This window comes from Daktulosphaira vitifoliae, unplaced genomic scaffold, assembly GCF_025091365.1.
Source record: "Daktulosphaira vitifoliae isolate Bord-2020 unplaced genomic scaffold, ASM2509136v1 Scaffold_5, whole genome shotgun sequence".
NCBI lineage: Eukaryota > Metazoa > Arthropoda > Insecta > Hemiptera > Phylloxeridae > Daktulosphaira > Daktulosphaira vitifoliae.
The window spans coordinates 15399418-15419548 of NW_026099576.1; the positions used below are offsets into that span (position 1 = coordinate 15399418).

General features: G+C 25.3%; 4 protein-coding genes across 4 annotated transcripts; 2 read left to right on the forward strand and 2 right to left on the reverse strand.

Annotated features, from left to right (window-relative positions):
• The first annotated feature begins 5072 nt into the window (after positions 1-5072).
• On the forward strand, positions 5073-6293 carry LOC126908424 (adrenodoxin-like protein 1, mitochondrial). Its single transcript, XM_050690471.1, has 2 exons — positions 5073-5473; positions 5953-6293. The coding sequence occupies exons 1-2, from the start codon at positions 5208-5210 to the stop codon at positions 6215-6217; spliced, it is 531 nt and encodes a 176-aa protein (XP_050546428.1). The 5' UTR covers positions 5073-5207; the 3' UTR covers positions 6218-6293.
• On the forward strand, positions 6275-17892 carry LOC126908421 (calpain-7-like). The gene is made up of 13 exons (XM_050690467.1): positions 6275-6485; positions 8061-8224; positions 8305-8419; positions 9037-9193; positions 12579-12738; positions 13037-13169; positions 13858-14048; positions 14117-14344; positions 14705-14949; positions 15059-15267; positions 15364-15572; positions 15741-15976; positions 17581-17892. Exons 1-13 carry the CDS (start codon positions 6275-6277, stop codon positions 17711-17713), a joined length of 2391 nt encoding a protein of 796 aa, XP_050546424.1. The 3' UTR covers positions 17714-17892.
• LOC126908425 (protein lin-52 homolog) lies at positions 16003-19217 on the reverse strand. The gene is made up of 3 exons (XM_050690472.1): positions 19114-19217; positions 18974-19018; positions 16003-17200 (listed from the first exon to the last, which is right to left on the reverse strand). The coding sequence occupies exon 3, from the start codon at positions 17145-17147 to the stop codon at positions 16794-16796; it is 354 nt and encodes a 117-aa protein (XP_050546429.1). The 5' UTR covers positions 17148-17200; positions 18974-19018; positions 19114-19217; the 3' UTR covers positions 16003-16793.
• Positions 18008-18980, reverse strand: LOC126908423 (gamma-secretase subunit Aph-1). The gene has a single exon (XM_050690470.1). It carries the CDS (start codon positions 18839-18841, stop codon positions 18110-18112), a length of 732 nt encoding a protein of 243 aa, XP_050546427.1. The 5' UTR covers positions 18842-18980; the 3' UTR covers positions 18008-18109.
• Positions 19218-20131: the final 914 nt, after the last annotated feature.

Consider the following 20131-nt stretch of genomic DNA (forward strand, 5'->3'; position numbering starts at 1 on the left):
CAGACTAACAATAAAGCAGACTTAATTGTGTCTATTACACAAACAGACGAATCAACTTTAAAGGTTGTACACACAGAAAACAGAACTTACCCCTCTGTAATGTTATGCAAACGGTGTACAAAGATCAAAATTCAAACTAACACTGCTACTCAATGCTCTATATTGTCACCAATTAATTAATCATTATTGGGGTATGAAGATTTACATGACCACCAAAGTTGTAGATAGACTATCTATAAACATGGGTTATAATTTTGAGCCCTCCACAGTTTTAACAGGACAATTATATTGACAGAAGACGTAAAATGTGTATCAGAACAACAAAACGTAGTTTCCCAGACCCAGGAAAAAAAGATAATGCTACACAGGGCTCAACATTGTCTTTTGAGAGATGTACTCAGACTAACAATAAAGCAGACTTAATTGTGTCTATTACACAAACAGACGAATCAACTTTAAAGGTTGTACACACAGAAAACGCAACTCAACCCTATGTAATGTTATGCAAACGGTGTACAAAGATCAAAATTCAAACTAACACTGCTACTCAATGCTCTATATTGTCATCAATTAATTAATCATTATTGGGGTATGAAGATTTACCTGACCCGGGCAAAGTTGTAGATAGACTATCTATAAACATGGGTTATAATTTTGAGCCCTCCACAGTTTTAACAGGACAATTATATTGACAGAAGACGTAAAATGTGTATCAGAACAACAAAACGTAGTTTCCCAGACCCAGGAAAAAAAGATAATGCTACACAGGGCTCAACATTGTCTTTTGAGAGATGTACTCAGACTAACAATAAAGCAGACTTAATTGTGTCTATTACACAAACAGACGAATCAACTTTAAAGGTTGTACACACAGAAAACGCAACTCAACCCTCTGTAATGTTATGCAAACGGTGTACAAAGATCAAAATTCAAACTAACACTGCTACTCAATGCTCTATATTGTCACCAATTAATTAATCATTATTGGGGTATGAAGATTTACCTGACAACCAAAGTTGTAGATAGACTATCTATGAACATGGGTTATAATTTTGAGCCCTCCACAGTTTTTACAGGACTACATACGGATACCACTATTCAAACCTCTGAAATAACTTACGACAATTATTGTACACAGACCAAAATTAAAGCTAAGTTTATTGAAACACAAACTGATAAATCTTCATTCAATTTGCCCATAAATGTTGTATATTCAGAAACCGCTGCTGAGTGCTCTAGAATGTCCCCTATTATGGAATCAATTTGGGACTCTATAGATTTACCTAATGATGGCGCAATTCTGAAAACTCTATTAATGATCATGGTTATAAAGTTAGCATCCGTTTGTGAGCCACCTACAGTTTTAACAGGTATTTATAAGTAAATTCGTTTTTTTAGCTTCGATGCGAAGCAGAAAAGTTATTGGTTTTATTATGATTTTTTTTTTTGTTGATGTATTTACCTATCATTTATTATATTTATTTTTATAAATCTGACCATTTACCTGCNTTTTTTGAGTCTGTTACTACTTTTTCTTAGCTCTCACCGAAAAGATTTCCTTCAATGATACGTCAAAAGATCATAAATCGTATCTAGTCGAAGACATTACCCTGAAAAATTGAAAAAATTTCCCTAGTTCCCCGTAAATAGGGGAAAATCTCCAAAAAAATTACAAATGTTAAAATTGATAATTTTTTCTATTTTTTTTACTTCAAACTGCCATAACTTTCTTTAAAATGAAAAAATCAATATAAGTTTTTTTTTTTGTTGATGTATTTACCTATCATTTATTATATTTATTTTTATAAATCTGACCATTTACCTGCCCTCAGAGTGCATTTAAAATGACAACTAATTAGATTTAACTAAAAGTGTCTTGTATACAGATACGGCCACTCAGTCTGCTTCGTTGTCGCCAATTTAAGAATCAAATTTGGAGTCTGAAGATTTACCTGACCCGGGCAAATTTCTAGATAGACTATCTATGAACATGGATTATATTATTGAGCCACCTCAATGACAACTAATTAGATTTAACTAAAAGTGTCTTGTAAAAAATGTGTATTTGAGTTTTCATCATTAAAACTACCGTTTAAAATATACATAACATATTTTAAACATATTTTTGTGTAAACCTATAAACTACCATCTAAAATAAAATAATTTTTTTTGTGACATTTTCACTGAAGGGGGAGTATGTAGCGTGATACCACATATCACCTATTGATCCTCTCTGGTAAGAGAAAAAGGTTATGTTCTCTATGGTGTCAATTATTAGTATATATTTTAGTTATATATTTCATTTTTGTATTTTATATAGTGCGTTATAATAAATCTTATTAATAACAGAACGCTATAGGTATTTATAAGTAAATTAGTTTTTTTTTTTAATTAAATATAATAATAAATTTGTCTGTCTTAATTAATGTATTATTTTATTCATACAATCTAATAAAACTTATTTTTATTAATACTATTTTTTGGCATGTTACAATTGAAATATTGATAAACTAGAGGCAATTACTCAACAAGTTAAAACGTCAGATTTTTATAAACCAGCTCTGTAACTGAGTTAACTGATTCAACTTTAAATGAGATGTATAAAGAACCTGCTACTCATCACTCTATAATGTCACCTTTTGTGGAATCAATTTTGGAGTCTATAGATTTACCTGATGAAGACATAATTCTGAATACATAACTTTTTATTATGTGGAAATTGTATTTTTGTATTTTGGTTAAAACTTTAAACACAAGAATTATAAAAGTTGCTTAATAAACATATTATAAAATTGTTTCTGTTTATCTTTGTTAGTTAGGGAAGCATCAAAATACTAATATATATATATATATATATATATATTAGTATAGATATATTAGTATAGAATATTTTAAACATAGCATTTATTATTAGACGAGGTTATGTCATTGATTTTTCTTTAAAAAGATAAGAGCTTTTGTATGCCATCTATTATAATGTTATTGATAAAAAGTTATGTATAGTCTTCAATCTGTGTCATTTAAATAAATATAGTTAAAAAAAACTAAAAAAACAGTCTTTTTAAGTACATTGAACTAAAAATTATTTTTAACTTTTTAGTTCGATGTGCTTTAAAAGCGTGTTTTTTATTTTTTTTTAACTATAATTTTTTTTACATAAATAGCTCAGTATGCATATTTTTGGCTAAAATATTGTTAAGTACAGGGACACTAAATATTATAGTGCGTACCCGAACCGGCTAAAAGCACTTAATATCGATCAGACTGTATTGTGTAATGCCGTGTAAATAGTCACTGGTGGTGGGAGGGTTCGCTTGCACAAAATCAGTGATCTATGTTATGAATGAATGTGTAAATGTGATTTTGTTTTGTGTGTTTAGAACTCTTAAATTTATTGATGTAGTTTAAACTTGACTTCAGTATAATAATCTTTTAATAATTAATTAAGAATGTAAATTTAGCTTATTAAAAATAATAAAAATGTATTAAATGCTTAAAAAATTGCAATTAATGTAAAAAGAAGTAGTACTCAATTTAACTTATTTATATTAATAACGCTATGATAATGAAAATAACTAATTATTTTATTTTTTATAATTGCTACAAATGGTGCAGCCAAAGTAAAAATTAATATTTNAAATAATATAATTAATTTAATAATGTAGTGTTTCTGTAGCCACGTGACCCTGACGTTGCAACATATACGATCAATTCGCCCTATTACTAACAATGCAATCGAAATATAATATAACTTTCGATGCATAATCAAACTATCGATAATGTCGGAGTTATTACCACATTTTATTTTTTATTAAATGTCGGAGTAAAATCCGTCGTGGTTATGGTTACCTATGGTATCAGATAGTCGGAGTACCAGATGTTCGTAATAATTACTACTTTGTCAAATGTCGAAGTATGTAAATGTCGGAGCATCATCAGTTCGTGGCAAAGGTGGGATCCCGGCAAACAACTGGTTAATACTATTAATTTAAAAAAAAAATAACTAAGTGGAAATGTACAATTGTTGCGCTATTGACAATTTATGATAACCGGGTGAGGAATTCACTGCTGTCGAACTGTGTGATTGAAATAACTCGGAGNCCTATACAAAACTGTAATATACTTTTTTTTTATAAATATTCGTTTTAAGTTAATTAAGAGTACATTTGTATGTACTTTACACAAGTATTAAGGACAATAGGACAAGGCATCAAAAAAGTGTACGTCTGGTCACCATAGATATATAAGATGTTTACTGCAGAAATGGGACATGTCATGGACATGTTCCCATTCTGCAGTAAAGTGAAATTTCCAAACACTATATTTAGCATTTAGGTAGTCGGATTTGACTTCTTTCTACAGTAAACGATGTATTTACGAGTGCTTAACAAAAAATGATAATAAAATCAAAATTGATAAAAATGGACTTGTCCCGTTTCTGCAGTTAGCGATTCACTTGTCCCATCTATGCCTCGTCTACACTGTGCCTCGACCCCACTGTGCTACCGTTTTTATTATTAATATTACTAAACATTTAATTATTATGATACGAGTATACACAATTATTCTGAATCTGTTGAACATTGATTTTTCTCCCAACAATCTTTGTGTATTTATTACATGTTTTGTTCTTATTTGTTCCATATCATCGAGTAGTGGAAATTCTCAATAGATTATTTATTTTTAAAACTTAATTGCACAGTCGGTGGTAGATCCACATAATTCCAATTCCAAAATATTATATCTATTATAACATTGCATTTACGATAAAACAATATTTTTATAAAAATAGAAGTCCAAAAAAAAAATTATAACGTTACAAGTCGCGTAGGTGTAAATATGACTCATTTCAATTTTGATGAATATTTGAAGTCATACATTTTTTTTTCGAAGGTATTTATTTATGAAAATCGATTTAATATTACTATAAAAACCATCTTTTAAATTTATATCTATGTACACCTTTTATGCAATATAATACATCCGTTTTTATTTATGTGGGGGTATGCTAGACCCCCACGCGACTGTTAACAACGTTAAATCAATTCCATAGAATAAAATGCACATGTGGTGATAAGATGTTATCAGAGTAGTACAAAAGATGTATGATTACTTGAAGCATTTTTAAAATATTTACGATGTTCTGTGTTGAGTTGATGTTCGCATGCTTCTGTTGTTAAAGGTTTTACCATTATACTTTTCTTAGCATGTTTTTTTATTTATTACCAGTAAATGTTATACGTCTATGTTTTATTACTGGTAGTCGATTTACTAGTCTATCAAACAAAAAAAATTTGGACTATTTAAATAAGAGATCATTATTTACTAGTACTGTATTAAATCACGGCGAATATGAATGGCTAGATCCAAAAGATGAAAATGATGTTGTTTATGTTACTTTTATTGATAAAAATGGCAAACATACCAAAGTGAAGGGCAAGGTCGGTGATAATGTTTTATACTTAGCTCACAGGTAAAAAAATGCATTATTAATACTTGTTAAAATTGGTGATTTGTCTTTAGCATTTTGTAACATTATAGCGTTTTAAACGGCACTATAATATGTTCAAATAAAAGTAGTGAAATTCTTTAGTAAAGACTGTGCTGATCGATTTCCTACATATTTTTGACACGATAATGGGGTAAATTACAAATTAAACAATAATTTTAGTTCTAATTCCTTTCACCTAAAAAGTATATCTATTTAAGTTTTTAATAATTATATGTATATGAATAGCATACATGTTAAAAAGTATCTAATTTGGTTAAATGATTATTTGTGTACCTAGGTAAGATGAGAATTAAACCTGATTTTATTTGTTTAATTTAATTAATTTAATTTAATTTTAATGAAGTTGTTGAAATAAATCAGTACCACAATATAATGTTTTATTTTATTATAGTAAAGTGACATTTCTTTTTAAATTGTTTAAGTACTAATATCAATTTCAGGTATGGCATTGAACTTGAAGGTGCATGTGAGGCTTCATTAGCTTGTACGACATGCCATTGTTATGTCTTAGAAAATTATTTATCAAAACTCCCTATAGCTAGCGAGAAAGAAGACGATTTATTGGATTTGGCACCATTTTTAAAAGAAAATTCACGGTTGAGTTGTCAGATAATTTTAGACAAAAGTTTAGATGGAATTCATCTTGAATTGCCTGTAGCCACTAGAAATTTTTATGTTGATGGTCATAAACCTAAACCACATTAAATTTGTTTATTTGTTATAATTATTGTTAGTAAAATATTATTAGTTGTTATTATTAAAATGGAATATTCAGAAGAAGCCCTTAAAGTATCTATCAAAGCAGTAGAATATGATCGTAAAGGACAATTACAAGCTGCTATTTATTATTACAAAGAAGCAGCTACACTATTAGAATTAGCTTGGAAAATAAGAAAAGATGATCATTTAGCTGATCAGTGGTGTAAAAAATCACATGAGTATATAAATAGAGCAGAAACTCTTGAATATCAAAGTAATTAGTAGATTTATTTTCATCAGATAGTATTTTAATTGTACATTCCAAATAACTATAATGTTAAATCTTAATATAAAAAAAAATAATGTATGTTTTTGATCATTTAAAAGTAAAAATTAAATGTAATGTACAATTTTTTTTTAGGCTAGTTATTGAACAAAAAAGGATTTAAGGATAGACTAATTTTTAAAAATTAACTTCTTATATCTGTATATAAAGTTTTTAATTCCATCTACTTTTGAAATTTAATATTTTTAGTAATGTCAAATAAAAAATAAACTTGTTAGATTAAATTTAAATTTAAAAAAAATTGGAATTGAATGGAATATTAATTGTTTTTAGTATATTTAAATGTCAACATAACATATTTTGTTATTAAAGTCAAGTTTTATATATCAACAAAATTGCTTAACTATGATGTTAGACTGTTAAAATTTCCAAAAATATCTATAGTTTTTACTTATTGGGATGTATTTAATAACTCAACCAGTTACCTTATCTTCTTTAGCTACTAATATTTAAAACTAAATATTATAATATAATATAATATTATAATATAACATAACTTTCTCAGATTAAAAGTTCACCCCCCAAAAAAAAATTATTTTTCAAATGTTTATTACAATTTTTATATAATTATAGTTATGGAAAATATTATCTATTCTTTAGGATTGGTTCTCTTAAATTCAAATTATAAATAAAAAGATTTATTTTGTTAATTTATTTAATATTTTTTAGAATGATTTTTTATGGGAAATGTTGCCCATAGTTCTTAATTTTTGCTCTTTAGTATTTCTATTAATAGATCTTTAAATTTCTTTTATACACAATAATTTTATAATCTAAAATTAACATCTAATAAATTTAGATTTTAATGTAGTTTAGTATAGTGGAACATTCAGTTGCTACCTTAGAACTGATATTCAGATGTGCTGTTCACTTTTAGTTTTCGGTTGGGAGACTATATTTGAACTTTAACAATGAAATACACCTAATCGTCTTAATAGTTTCCTCAGCCATCATAAAATTGTGTCAAGTTTAATAGCCAGTGTAAAAATCTTCTAATTTTCAAAAAATAATAAAAACAGTAAATTTTAAAGTGTATAACTATTTAAAAAGAGTAATTGAGAAAATTTAATTTCAAATTAAGTTATTGATAAACAAAATATAATGAAAAAATGTTAAATTATGTATTTTTTTATTACATAATTCTAAAAGAAAGAATGAAAAAAGAGTTTCACTATTATTTTCAAATAAAACAATACATATATTTTGAATAATTTACATACGCCATATTACTTTGTCAATTACAAAAAAAAATTTTATGTTTTAATTATTACTTATTTAGTAAGTCATAAATACCTTATTTGACGTAAAATATCTAATTACTTATATCACCAGATTTGTTTATTCCTATTGTATTTATTGCATTGGTTCTGAAAGAATTATTTAACCCAAAATAGTAAAATTATATAAAAATTTACAATTCTAATGTCCTAGCTCTAATATTAATTCGGCCTAAAAATTTAATATTTATGTTAAATTTTAATCTTTATGATTGAAAATGTTTAGTTCAACAAGATGCTGCCAAAGAAATAGAAAGTATTAATCAAGATAAAATCTTACTAAAACAATGTAAATATTTATTAAAACAGGCTCTAGATATTGATGAGACAGGGAAAAGAGATATGGCTATTAAAGCTTATATGCAAGCTATTGAATTTACATTAAAAGTGGTAAATATCAGATATATATCTAATTCTAAAAACTAGAGTAATGCTTTTAATTTTTAAACAAGTGAATTTTTGTGTTTTAGAAAAAAGAAATATCTGATGAAATTATTGTAAACAAATTAGCTGTATTAATTATTAAGTCTTTAGATAGAGCAGAAAAATTAAAAGAATCTAAATTGAAATGTGATACTAATTCAGGTATTTAAGTGAATTAAATACAAAGTTAAGTCAATTTCAATCTATGTCATAGGGGCAACTAGGTGGGTTAAGCCTCTCTAGAAATGAATAATTAGCCCACAAACAATTTATAAAATGATATTTAGTTTTATATAAAAAAAATAATTTAGCATCCTTATAAACTTTATCCTAGTTGACCTATGATTGTTAAATTGTAATTCTGACATAATATTATTAAACAATTAAATTAAATTTGTTGGCTAATTTTTCTTTATATAGTTAATCAGTAAGTAAGAAAACAGTTGTTACAAAGAATGAAAACAATAGAAACCCGTTTCCTTACTTACTGAACAACACATAATATAAACTTCTTAGTGAGTAGCTTTAAAAAAAATATTTTAAGTTATTTATTTTGAATTAAAAATTATTAAATGATAATTTCTACCAAAATTAATATAAAAATATTAATTTCTTGAGTTATTTTACTTAAAACATGCAAGCTATAGAATTATAAATATAACATTAAAAAAAAAAAAAAAAAAAGTCAAATAAATTAATAGCTTTATTAAGTATTAAATCAACAGTTTCATATTTTTACTTATTTTAAATTAAGTTTTATAGTTCGTTCCTCTTTCTAGTGTGCACAAATAAAATGATTATAAAAAATGTAACATATCAATTAAAAATACCAAGTGATAGTTTGTACACAGAATCTGAAAAACGAGTTTTATTAATCACGTCCAAAATAAATAATAAGGAATATGTGCCATTCATGGATGTTGATCTTTTAGAAAGGTAAAATATGTATTAAAAATATTTTATACTTTTGATGTGTTTCAAAAGTACCTGACAATTTGTAATAAAATGGTAAATGTTAATGTAAAGTAGAGTGATCCTTGATTTTAAATATTAAATTTTTTATTAGTCTTTCCCTCCAAATCGGATCATATATGTACAAAAAGAAAGTGCATAATATTTGGAGTTGATTGGATAAGTTTAACACCCGTGTCCCCATTCATTAAAGTTGAAGAACACTTTTTTGCTGAATTAACCATGTTTTTTTTTAATTTTCGATATACAGTTTATAGTTATAATTTTATATTTTATTAAAATTTATTCATATAAAAATATATATAATTTAAAAACAAAATACTGTTAAATATAACAGTGGAAATGTAACCTAATTTTTCATTAAATATAGTAAATACTAGTTAAAAAAATTGAGTTAAAAATTAGAATGATTTAAAAATAATTGATTTCACAAACAGTTTGGATATATACAATGATAATCTTCTATAATTTGAAGCACAAACTGTTTTTGATCTTCATTTTTTGATAATATTGTAGCATTGAAACTCCTTCATACCTCCTCTTTTGGCCGTGTCATTGCTAACACAAAGTGTCTTAACAANTATATATATATATAAAATATTTATTAATATCAGAAGAATTGTTTAATATTATAGCTTCAACTATTTAATTTTAGTTTGAACTGTTAAATTAGTATCAATAAATGTCAATGTTAACGTTTCAGGGCTAAGTACGACAAATGTCTATATATATATATTTTTTTAATGTTGTTTGAGATATACTTTTATCTATATTTTGATAGTGAATAAAACTTTAAAAAAATTAAGACCTTGAAAGAAGCTAATGAAGCAACAGGTGCACAAAACCATGGTTTAATATTTAATCAAATGAAAAATATACAAATATTACGCAATGAATTTTTTTCACTTTTTAATAGTTCAAATTGATTACAGAATTTACATAAAATGCAGCTTTAAGTTTGATTTTATAAATATGATGTCTAGAGGGAAGTAAATAACATCACATTCTAATATCTGTTCAAAAATTATACACGCTCCTGGCATGACAACCTGTGTTCTAAGCTAATGTATCACAACATACATCTTGTATATTTTTGATAAGACCCATTCCTTAAATGCTTGAAACACTGCTGTTGCTTGATTTTGACCAGTTTCTGGTACAAGCTTAGGTATACTTTTAAAAGTTTATCCGAATTTTTAAAAGAAATACTTGTTAATAATAAACTGGTTTTAAATAAATTGTATCCTTGTTAAATTTGGATCTTTCTATTCTATTAAACAACAATGAATTTATTTTGAAGATTATCTGCTCTATCCTTCTTTAAGCGTAGATGTATTCAATTAATAGAAATTTAATTCATAACTAAATTACTTATATCAACATAAAAAACTTCAGTAGCTGCAGACAATATATGAACTGCATGGAGACCACTTATTTTACATCTATTCAATAAACTTGCAAGTGTTGATAAAATGGTTTTTACCTCTGAATTGAGGTGCAGTCCTGGAATTTAGATATTTTTCAACAGTGTCTATTGATTTGTCATTATCCTCAATATCAGTATCACTATCAGAATTTAGAGCTGACATTTTATGTTAATAGTATGTTCTGTATTAAATCAAATATATGTAATTTATTAAATTAATTTTTACTTGATAATTCCATTTTTTCTTAAGCTTGTTTTTTCTTTTTAACTGTTTCCAACCGCTTTTCTGTTATTTTTTTAGTTTTTTGTAAATTTTTTTCTATGTTATTCATGCAGCCAATTTTGCCTTATTTCTTTAAGATAATAAAAAAAAATACTTATCTAAGTTAATTTTTATGCAAAATTATGTGCAATATCAAAAAGATAATCTAATCCCTCAACAATTCTCCTCCTTTATTCTGATACTCTGCATTATTTTAGATCTACTCTAATGGAAGCATGGCTCACTAAGTGGCCTTATCTCCCCAACAGCTTTGCCCAATGGCATTGGTCCATCATACCTAGCCCTTCCAAAATTCCTTGGTTCCATCAACTAGATCTTACTCGCAATATCATTTCAAGCTTTTCACGACTCAAACTGGGTCATAACCTTTTACCAGCATTTGCTTACAAATTAAACCTGAACTCTGTTCCCTTTTGCCATTTACATGAGGATGAAGTCCTCGGAGATTTTTCTCACTATTTATTGAATTGCTCCTCCTTGGCGCCTGCTTATTAAATTTTTAGAATCCAATAGAATTTCCAATTTTGTTCCCTCTGTTGTACTAAATTTCCATTCTATTCCCGTGAATACTGCTATAATTTCTTTTATATTGAGCGCTGGTTGTACTATTTAACTACTTTATTATATAGTATAATTTATTGCATATACTTTACTTTTATTATACTAACTAACACCCATTATTCTTGTAATTAATACTATATTATCGAGCTATAATATTTTCTTAATAAAAGCTAATAAAAAAAATTTTAAAAATCCCTCAACAAAAGCAACTTGTTTTTTTTAATTTATTTCTGTTTTTCATGATGCATATTTCTGTAAAGTTGTCCATTCATTATAAAGTTATACATGTATTTTTATACTATTGTAATCTCGTCTAACTAGAATTTCCAAAAATACAGTGATCTCTTGAATAACAAGTTTAACATTTTTATGTAAGTTAAGTTTGATTTTACACATACTGAAAAATAATACATGTAAAGCTTGTTTTTTAGAATGTAATTTGATGTTGATATCGAGCCATGTTGGACAAGAATCCTCAGATTGTTTTACATATTACATTATTATGTTGGTTAAATTATACATTACAGCTCTTAATCGTATTTTTATAGTTTTAATGAAATATTGTTAAAGAACTTCAAAAAAAATAATTTATTTATTTTAGGCAGGGGCTCAGGTTAAACTTAATTATTCAACTTCAAATTTTATACATTTTATTTTTATACATATTAAAATCATTTAAGAGGGTACGACTGACAAAAAAAAATTATCTATATGTATTTTGGAGGACCACTCTAAATCTCTACACTATAGAGATTTATCTCAATTTTAAATTAGAGGTTGTTAAATAGATTTTTGCATAGATAATTTTTTAAGTTATAAATATAAATAGACATTATCACATTTTAATTTTCACATTATTTTAATGTGAAAAGAGAGCTATTTATTTATATAATTAAAGTATTAAAATCCAATTTGTTCATTATACTCAATCATTTTTAAATGATAGTAGTTATTTTACAAATTGAAAAACAATTTATAAAATAAATTTTTGTATAGTGTGATTAAGAAAATAAATATGTTTAATTGAAGTTTTTTAGATAATGATAGCTAAAGTTTCTCTTTTTGGATAATTATTACAGATTTCAATTATCTATTCGATTTACTGACAATGATGGTTTATTACCATTATCATATGAGCAAAAGAAACATTTTGATCAATGGTTACGTCCTGATCAACTGTGTTCAGATCCAAAAATGATTGTTGGAGATTACATTGATTTTTATAGCATTAAGCAAACGGTAATTATTAAATTAAATATAATATAATATGAAGCAATAATATATTTAAAATTAGGAGAAAATAAAAAATTAAGTTTGATATATTATGTTTTTATTTAGCTATTTTTAAATCTACATTAAATTTGAAATCAGCTTTAGTATGCATTTATAGATAATATTTAACACGGTAACAAAGGTTTAAATAAATTTTTTATGTTAAAAAAAATCGCTTTTTTAAAAAAGCTGAATTGGGTTCATATTCTAATATGTGATCTTTTATTTTTATATAGTTAGTTTAATAAATTTTAATGTTACTTAGGTGGTTACTGATTGTTCTTTTGTTGCATCTTTAGCTGTTTGTGCAGTGTATGAGAAACATTTTAAAAAAAGACTAATTACATCCATAATATATCCTCAAAAAAAAAATGGTCAGCCAGTTTATAATCCTTTTGGTATGTACATAATGAGAATTTTATTTTATATTGAAATGTAATCAAGTAAGTTAATTAACATTGATAACAACTTTTGGACCAGTATTTCAGATGTTAACATTTTTATACCTTGGTGGGAAGAGAAGTGTGGTCGAGAAATGTGTAATGATAAATGTTGTTATCCTTCAACTAAACTCAAGTTTATATTTTGATATGGCAATAACTTCCGAAATAATGAACTAAAAATTGTTATTAATCAGTTATTTTCTTGATTAAATTGTTTTCTACTTTATAAATTGATCCAAATATACATGTTGTCATTAAAAAAAATTAAGTTGACACCCTTATAAGGTATAAGGGATTATTAAAAAAAGTAATGAATAACTGTTAAATCAAGAAATATATAAAACTAAAAATACCTAAAATAATTTTCTTAATATAATTATTCTAAGAAAAATCAAACGGTTAGCATTAAAAATGTTAGGTTTTTTAACATTTTTGTAGATGTACAATTTATGTTAATTTTTTTTTATGGTTGAAATTTAAAAAATAATATAGGTTGATATTGAACAAAAAAAGTTATTATTCTATTTTAATTACAATCATCAATAATTAGAAAACAAAATAACTCTGAAGTAGTATTACATTTTTTTAGTATACTGACTTATTACATAAATAATACAAAATATTGATTTAAGGTTGTTTTTAGGTAAATATATGATCAAATTGCATTTAAATGGTATTCAAAGGAAAGTTATAATTGATGATCGATTACCAGCTGGAAAATATAATTCATTACTTTGTTCACATTCTTCTAATAAAAATGAATTTTGGGTATCTCTTATAGAAAAAGCATACCTTAAAGTAATGGGTGGTTATGATTTTCCAGGATCTAGTAGTGTAAGTAATAATAAAATGTTTTATAATTTCTTAGATATAAATAATTTGAAAAAATAAAAAATGTTTAGAACATAGATTTACATGCATTGACAGGGTGGATTCCAGAAAGATGTGCAATTCGAGTAAGAGATGCAGAATTCAATGCTGATGGTCTTTTTGAATTGATGTGTTCGAGATTAAATAAAGGTGATGTTTTAATAACTGTAGCAACCTGTCCAATGGAAGTCTCAGAAGAAAAACGTACGGGTCTTGTTTCTTCACATGCTTATGCTGTTTTAGATGTAAAAAAAATTGATGTAAGATGAAAAAAATATTAAAACTTGTTGATGTAGTTTTTAACATAACTTTTATAAACATGTAAATAAAAAAAATATGTTATTTATTGTTTTTGTAAATTGTGGGGATTAGAGCAAAAGTGGTTTAAGTCAATTTTTGGGTAAAATGAGTTTGCATTGAAAATAAATATTTACAACTTATCTTTCCTTTGAAAGTAATGATAGTATTAAAATTTGGTTTTTAGCAATTATTGTTTTTGCTCTAATATAATCTACTACTGTTAATCCTTATATGATTAAAATATTTCTAACTCCTGAAAAATGATAAAATTTGATTTCACCATTTTTGCTCAAATCCCATTATTATTTTTTTAATTTTAGAATTTGAAATTATTTAAATTAAAAAATCCCTGGGCTCACGTTCGCTGGAAAGGTCACTATTCTGATTTAGATGAAAACAGTTGGACTGATCAACTTAAAGAAGCATTAAATTATGACTCTATGAGTGCATCATCATTTGATAATGGAATTTTCTGGATTGATTATACTTCCATATTACATTATTTTGATGTTTTTTGTATGAATTGGAATCCAGAATTATTTCCATTCACTTCATGCATACATAAGTATAATTACATATATAAATTTGAAATTTTCAAATAGCCCAATAAAACTTTATATTTTTCTGAGCACCATTCATTTTAGTTTAAAAATTAATTTTTTAAATAATTTTAGAACTTGGAATGCTGGAACTGGTCCCTTATCAGACTTGTATAATATGAGTGAAAATCCCCAATATTGCTTGGATGTTAAAAATATTCATAATGGAGCAGTGTGGATTTTATTAACTCGTCATATAACTGATATACAAGATTTCAAAGAAAATCGTGAATATATTACTATGTTAGTATACAAAAATGAGGGAAAGCGTGTTCACTATCCAAGTATGTAAATTAATTTTAATATGTAACTTAAAAATCTTTTCCAGGTCAAAGTATGATTTTAAAAAAATCAATCAATTTATTTTTTCATAATTTTAGATGATCCTGAACCTTATTTATCAGGAACAAGAATTAATAGCCCTCATTATCTTAGTAAAATTCTTCTTAATAAAAATACTTCTAAATTTACATTAGTTGTCTCTCAATATGAAAAAATGAATTCAATACATTATTCATTACGAGCTTATGCCACTTGTCCATTTACCATGGAAGAACTTCCAGATTTATACAACATAGCTTTTAAAAAGGTACTTGTTCATCAATAGTTAATAGTTGAATAATTTTTATATAGGTGTTTAGTAAGTAAGAAAATGGGTTTCTATTATTCCTATTGTTCGTAACAACTGACCTATTTCCTTACTTACTGAACACTATAATAATACAATTTGATAATTATGTCAAAAATATTTAATTAGACCATAAATGGTGAGTGGAATAATACAACATCTGGTGGATGTCGAAACCATAATTCATTTAATAAGAATCCTAAGTTTAAACTTGTAGTTGATGGACAATCATCTAATAATGAATTATTAAAAATAGAACTAAAAGCACCTAAACAGTATCAAGTTGGATTTGAAATATGTTGTGTAGAATTAGCAGATAACACTTTAACAGCAAAGTTTAAAAGCAAATCATCAGGAAACTATAGGTTAGTTGTAATAATATGTACTAATATAATAATTAATTTATATTTATTCACACACAATACACATCTGAAATACACTTAAATTATAACTTTTACCTTCTAAATATTAAAAAAAAAATTATTTTTACTATTACATAGTGTTGGGCAATTATATTAATATTGATATTTTGATAAAACATTGACATTAGAACAAAAGTTTGATAATAATATCGTTTTATAATAGTTTGATATATCATAATATTAAATTACACAAAATATTTTTTTTTGCGAATTTTAAAATGTAATGTCATTGTGGTAAGGTATTAAATTACATTGTTCTCTTGTAAAATATTTCAATTGTGTACATAAACTCGTACCTAAGAATAATCTGTTAGCTAAAATTTAATAAAAAGTGGTACATGATTGTTTTTTATTAAATAGTTATAAGGCAATTTCTAAACATTAAAAATGAAAACTATTGGTAGCAATAAAAATTAAAATATATTTTTTTTAAATATAGTTTTAAAAATGATTTTAATATTGCCAAAATTAAAAAAGTATAAATAACTGCCCAAACACTATGCAATGTGTATTTAAGCAAGATCAATTAATAATTTCATTTAAATGATAATGTTCATAAGATAATCTTATTAATTCAAATTTAATTATAAATATCATTTTTATTTATTTATAATATTATATTTAGATTTAAAACATTTTTTATCAAATTATTTTTTTATTTCTTAAAAAATGAAAAATTACCAAGAAAAAGGTAATTTCCTCATTTATTTTAATTGTTATTGATAAAAAAATAGTTTGAGAATTATTTGTTTAAAAATAATTAATCATTTGATTTTTTTAAATTACGAGTGAATATATTTAAATATTTTCCTCGAGTCATTTCTTTTGACTCTTCTAAACCTAAGTTATAAGCAAAATCATAAAGTGATTTTAATTCATCTAAAAGTGGAGCCAGAGGCATTTGGCTGTAACGATGTACTAATATCATATCATGAGCATCAGGTGGTTGTTTCCAAGAAGGTTGTTTTTCATTTGAAGATGATGAACGAATATGTTGAGCAAAACCAGACATGCCTGGCATAGGTTCTGGCCATAATTCCGGTGATGACCGATCAAGAGTTTCCATTGCCTTTAAGTCCAGACACTGCTGTTTTTGTTGATCAAGTTCTGGCATAGTCTTCTCAACTGAGTGGATAATACAATATTCTCTTCGACTTTGACATTCGGCTTTATTATGTACAAAATGAAACAAATAAATAGAAATATCTTAGTTAATCTACTATGTAGAAAATAAAAGTAAAATTAATTTCACAAATAAATCAAGTAATTAAATAATATTATACAGAATCAAAATACTAAAAATTTAACATTTCAAAGGTATTTTAAAAATTATTAATAATTTTATATTTATAAACTATTGCATCATACAGTGCTACAAATGTCTTGGGTTGTGAATTCAAGTATTACACTGTGATTTATTATTCATATGTTTTACAATATACTTTTGATGACTAGCTTTTATTTCATGGCAACCACATTACAATAAAGAAAACCATTAGTTGTGTTAATACTTCTAATTATATTGAAATTTTATTTTTTATTTTTAGGTCTGGTTATGTAGTAATGGAGCTAGAAGAAATCCAATCTGGAAGTTATCAAATAATACCATCCACTTTTCTACCTGGCCAAGAAGGGCCTTTTATAATTACTATAAATGCATCTTGTTTAATAACTTTATAATTAACTATATCAAATATAATTAACAATATTATATAATTATTTTTTTATTAGATATTTTAAATTATGTTTAGTTTAGAGTAATGTTCAAAATAAAGTACACAATATATAATTAAATGTATTACAATATATTATTTTTATTTGCCATTTTAAACAATTTTTTTTTTATATGTAAAGCCAATATTAGTTTTTTGTTACTAAGAAGAATGTATGTATATTCTTAATTTTTATCTTAAAACTTACAAAAATAAACAATATTTGTAATAAAGTTAATTAAACTAACATTTTTCTATGAAATTGTTATAATACATGTGTATTTTATTATAAAAATTAGATATTTTTCACATAATATTCTATTTTACAGAAAAAAATACAATTAACAATACAGACAATCAAATTTTAATTAATAGTTGTTGGAGTTTCATTTTGATTTTTATTTAGAAAGGGTAATTGTCCTCCAGCTATTTTGAATGCGTAGAATCCAGTTCCCATTGTTATTGTAAATACCAGTGATAATGTAAGTACATAATAATAGTATTGATTAAATAATGTAATTTCAGAAACAATTAAGTGTGAACAAAAAACATATGACATCAATTTTTTATTTTCTGTATTTAATCCATGGAAAAACAAGACTTGCCAAAAAATATGCAAAAATATTGTGAGAGCAGTAAAAATTGAAGATACCAAACAAAATACACTGTTGCCTCCGCGTAAACCCATCGTCCCTGGTCCACCAACTTCAGCTAAAATATTGATAAGTGAAAATAAGCCGCTCATTAGACCAAATCCCAAACCGGATACATAAGACAACATGTGTTTATTGCTAGACACGAATGAATGAACTGCAAATTGTTTCAGTCCTCTTTCTGCTTTTCTGAGTAATATATATAAAAAGTATCGAAAAAGCTCTTGAACTAAAACTGATAAACAAACTCCTACCCAGATATATTCTTTGATGGGAAATATAAACCATAATATAGATGAGAACAACAAGCTTAATAACCAGAAGAATGAACTAGCTATCAATATAATGACACGTACAGGATCATTCATAATTGTTATTATAAACATTGATAATGCAGGGCCAAATGCTGTTAAAGTGCAACCAGTAAATTCCATTAGGGTCATTTTGTATATTTATTTTTAATACGTTATTTTTTAATTCCTTATAATAAAATGACTAAATAAAAATACTAATGGACAATTATGACAAAAAAAGTTTGATGAATTTATGTAGTTTGTACTTAGTATTGGTCTTACCAGTTTAATTTGGCTCGTAAAGCTAATTAATTATTCTTCAACGATCTGAAATGAAAACAATGTTCTATGTATAATGAATATGTTAAAAATTTTAATATAATTTCTAAAAATTAAAACAAACAAAGAAATTGTAGACGTACTTTGTAAAATATTGTAAACAACTAACGTTGTTTAATACAAAACTATTATATAATTATAAATTAATATAATTGATATAATAAAATGTAAAATTGAGACATAATTTAAAATGAAAATAAATTTTTTGATATCCTAAAAAAATATTTAAATATTTAGCTGTAACTACATCGTTTTGAAAATATTAAGCTGATAGCGATTATTCATTTAAATGTATAGATTTAAGACGAATGCAAACTGCAAATTATATTATTAACCAGTGTAGCCATTTCTCAACTATAGAAACTAGATGGATAGTGTCGTTTGTTGATCTTTTAAATAATTTTGAAGCCTAATAACTAAATAAGTAATTATATTAAATTTTTTTTATTAAAAAAAATTATGCAGTTCAATTATATTTTGGTATCAGTTGTGTACCCAGGAGTTTTTAATGAGGGCTAATGTAAAAAAAAATATTTAGTGAATTTTTTTATTATGTGATTTTTGTCTAAAATATTGGTTAAAGCTAATAGGGTGGATTTAGTTTTTTTAGAACTCTGAATATGTCATTGTCTACTATGTTTGGATATCATTTTTAGTCAATACATATTTGTTAAACACGTTTGATAGCATATGAAATAATCTATTAGTAACTACACCTTATTATTTATTAGCTAATTAATTAATGTTTTCGGTAATTTTAACCTTAAAAATCACACATGAACATGTTTTTTTGCTGTAAGGAGAATACTTTACTTTTAAAAAAAAATCTAATGATTTATTTTTATGATAATTTTACTATAGTTTTGGAAATAGCGAACTAATTGTATCCCTCTATAAGAAAAATTCCAAAACCATCATTTACAAAAGTACACTAAAATAAATTAATTTTGGTCATTAATCATGCCAAACATATTATAACAATGCTTCTTCCTTACCCACTTAAAAAGTTGCACAGAACATTACATTCATAATACTCATATTTTCCAACATTTTTGAAAGAAATAAACCGTACTATTTGCCATAAATTAAAAAAAATTATTA

Coding starts and splice junctions, on each gene's coding strand:
- LOC126908424 (XM_050690471.1), top strand. CDS start 5,208: ATGTTTTTTTATTTATTACCAGTAAATGTTATACGTCTATGTTTTATT. Junction 5,474..5,952: donor GTTTTATACTTAGCTCACAG/GTAAAAAAATGC, acceptor TATCAATTTCAG/GTATGGCATTGAACTTGAAG.
- LOC126908421 (XM_050690467.1), top strand. CDS start 6,275: ATGGAATATTCAGAAGAAGCCCTTAAAGTATCTATCAAAGCAGTAGAA. Junction 13,170..13,857: donor GCCAGTTTATAATCCTTTTG/GTATGTACATAA, acceptor GGTTGTTTTTAG/GTAAATATATGATCAAATTG. Junction 14,049..14,116: donor ATTTTCCAGGATCTAGTAGT/GTAAGTAATAAT, acceptor AAAAATGTTTAG/AACATAGATTTACATGCATT.
- LOC126908425 (XM_050690472.1), bottom strand. CDS start 17,147: ATGCCAGAACTTGATCAACAAAAACAGCAGTGTCTGGACTTAAAGGCA.
- LOC126908423 (XM_050690470.1), bottom strand. CDS start 18,841: ATGACCCTAATGGAATTTACTGGTTGCACTTTAACAGCATTTGGCCCT.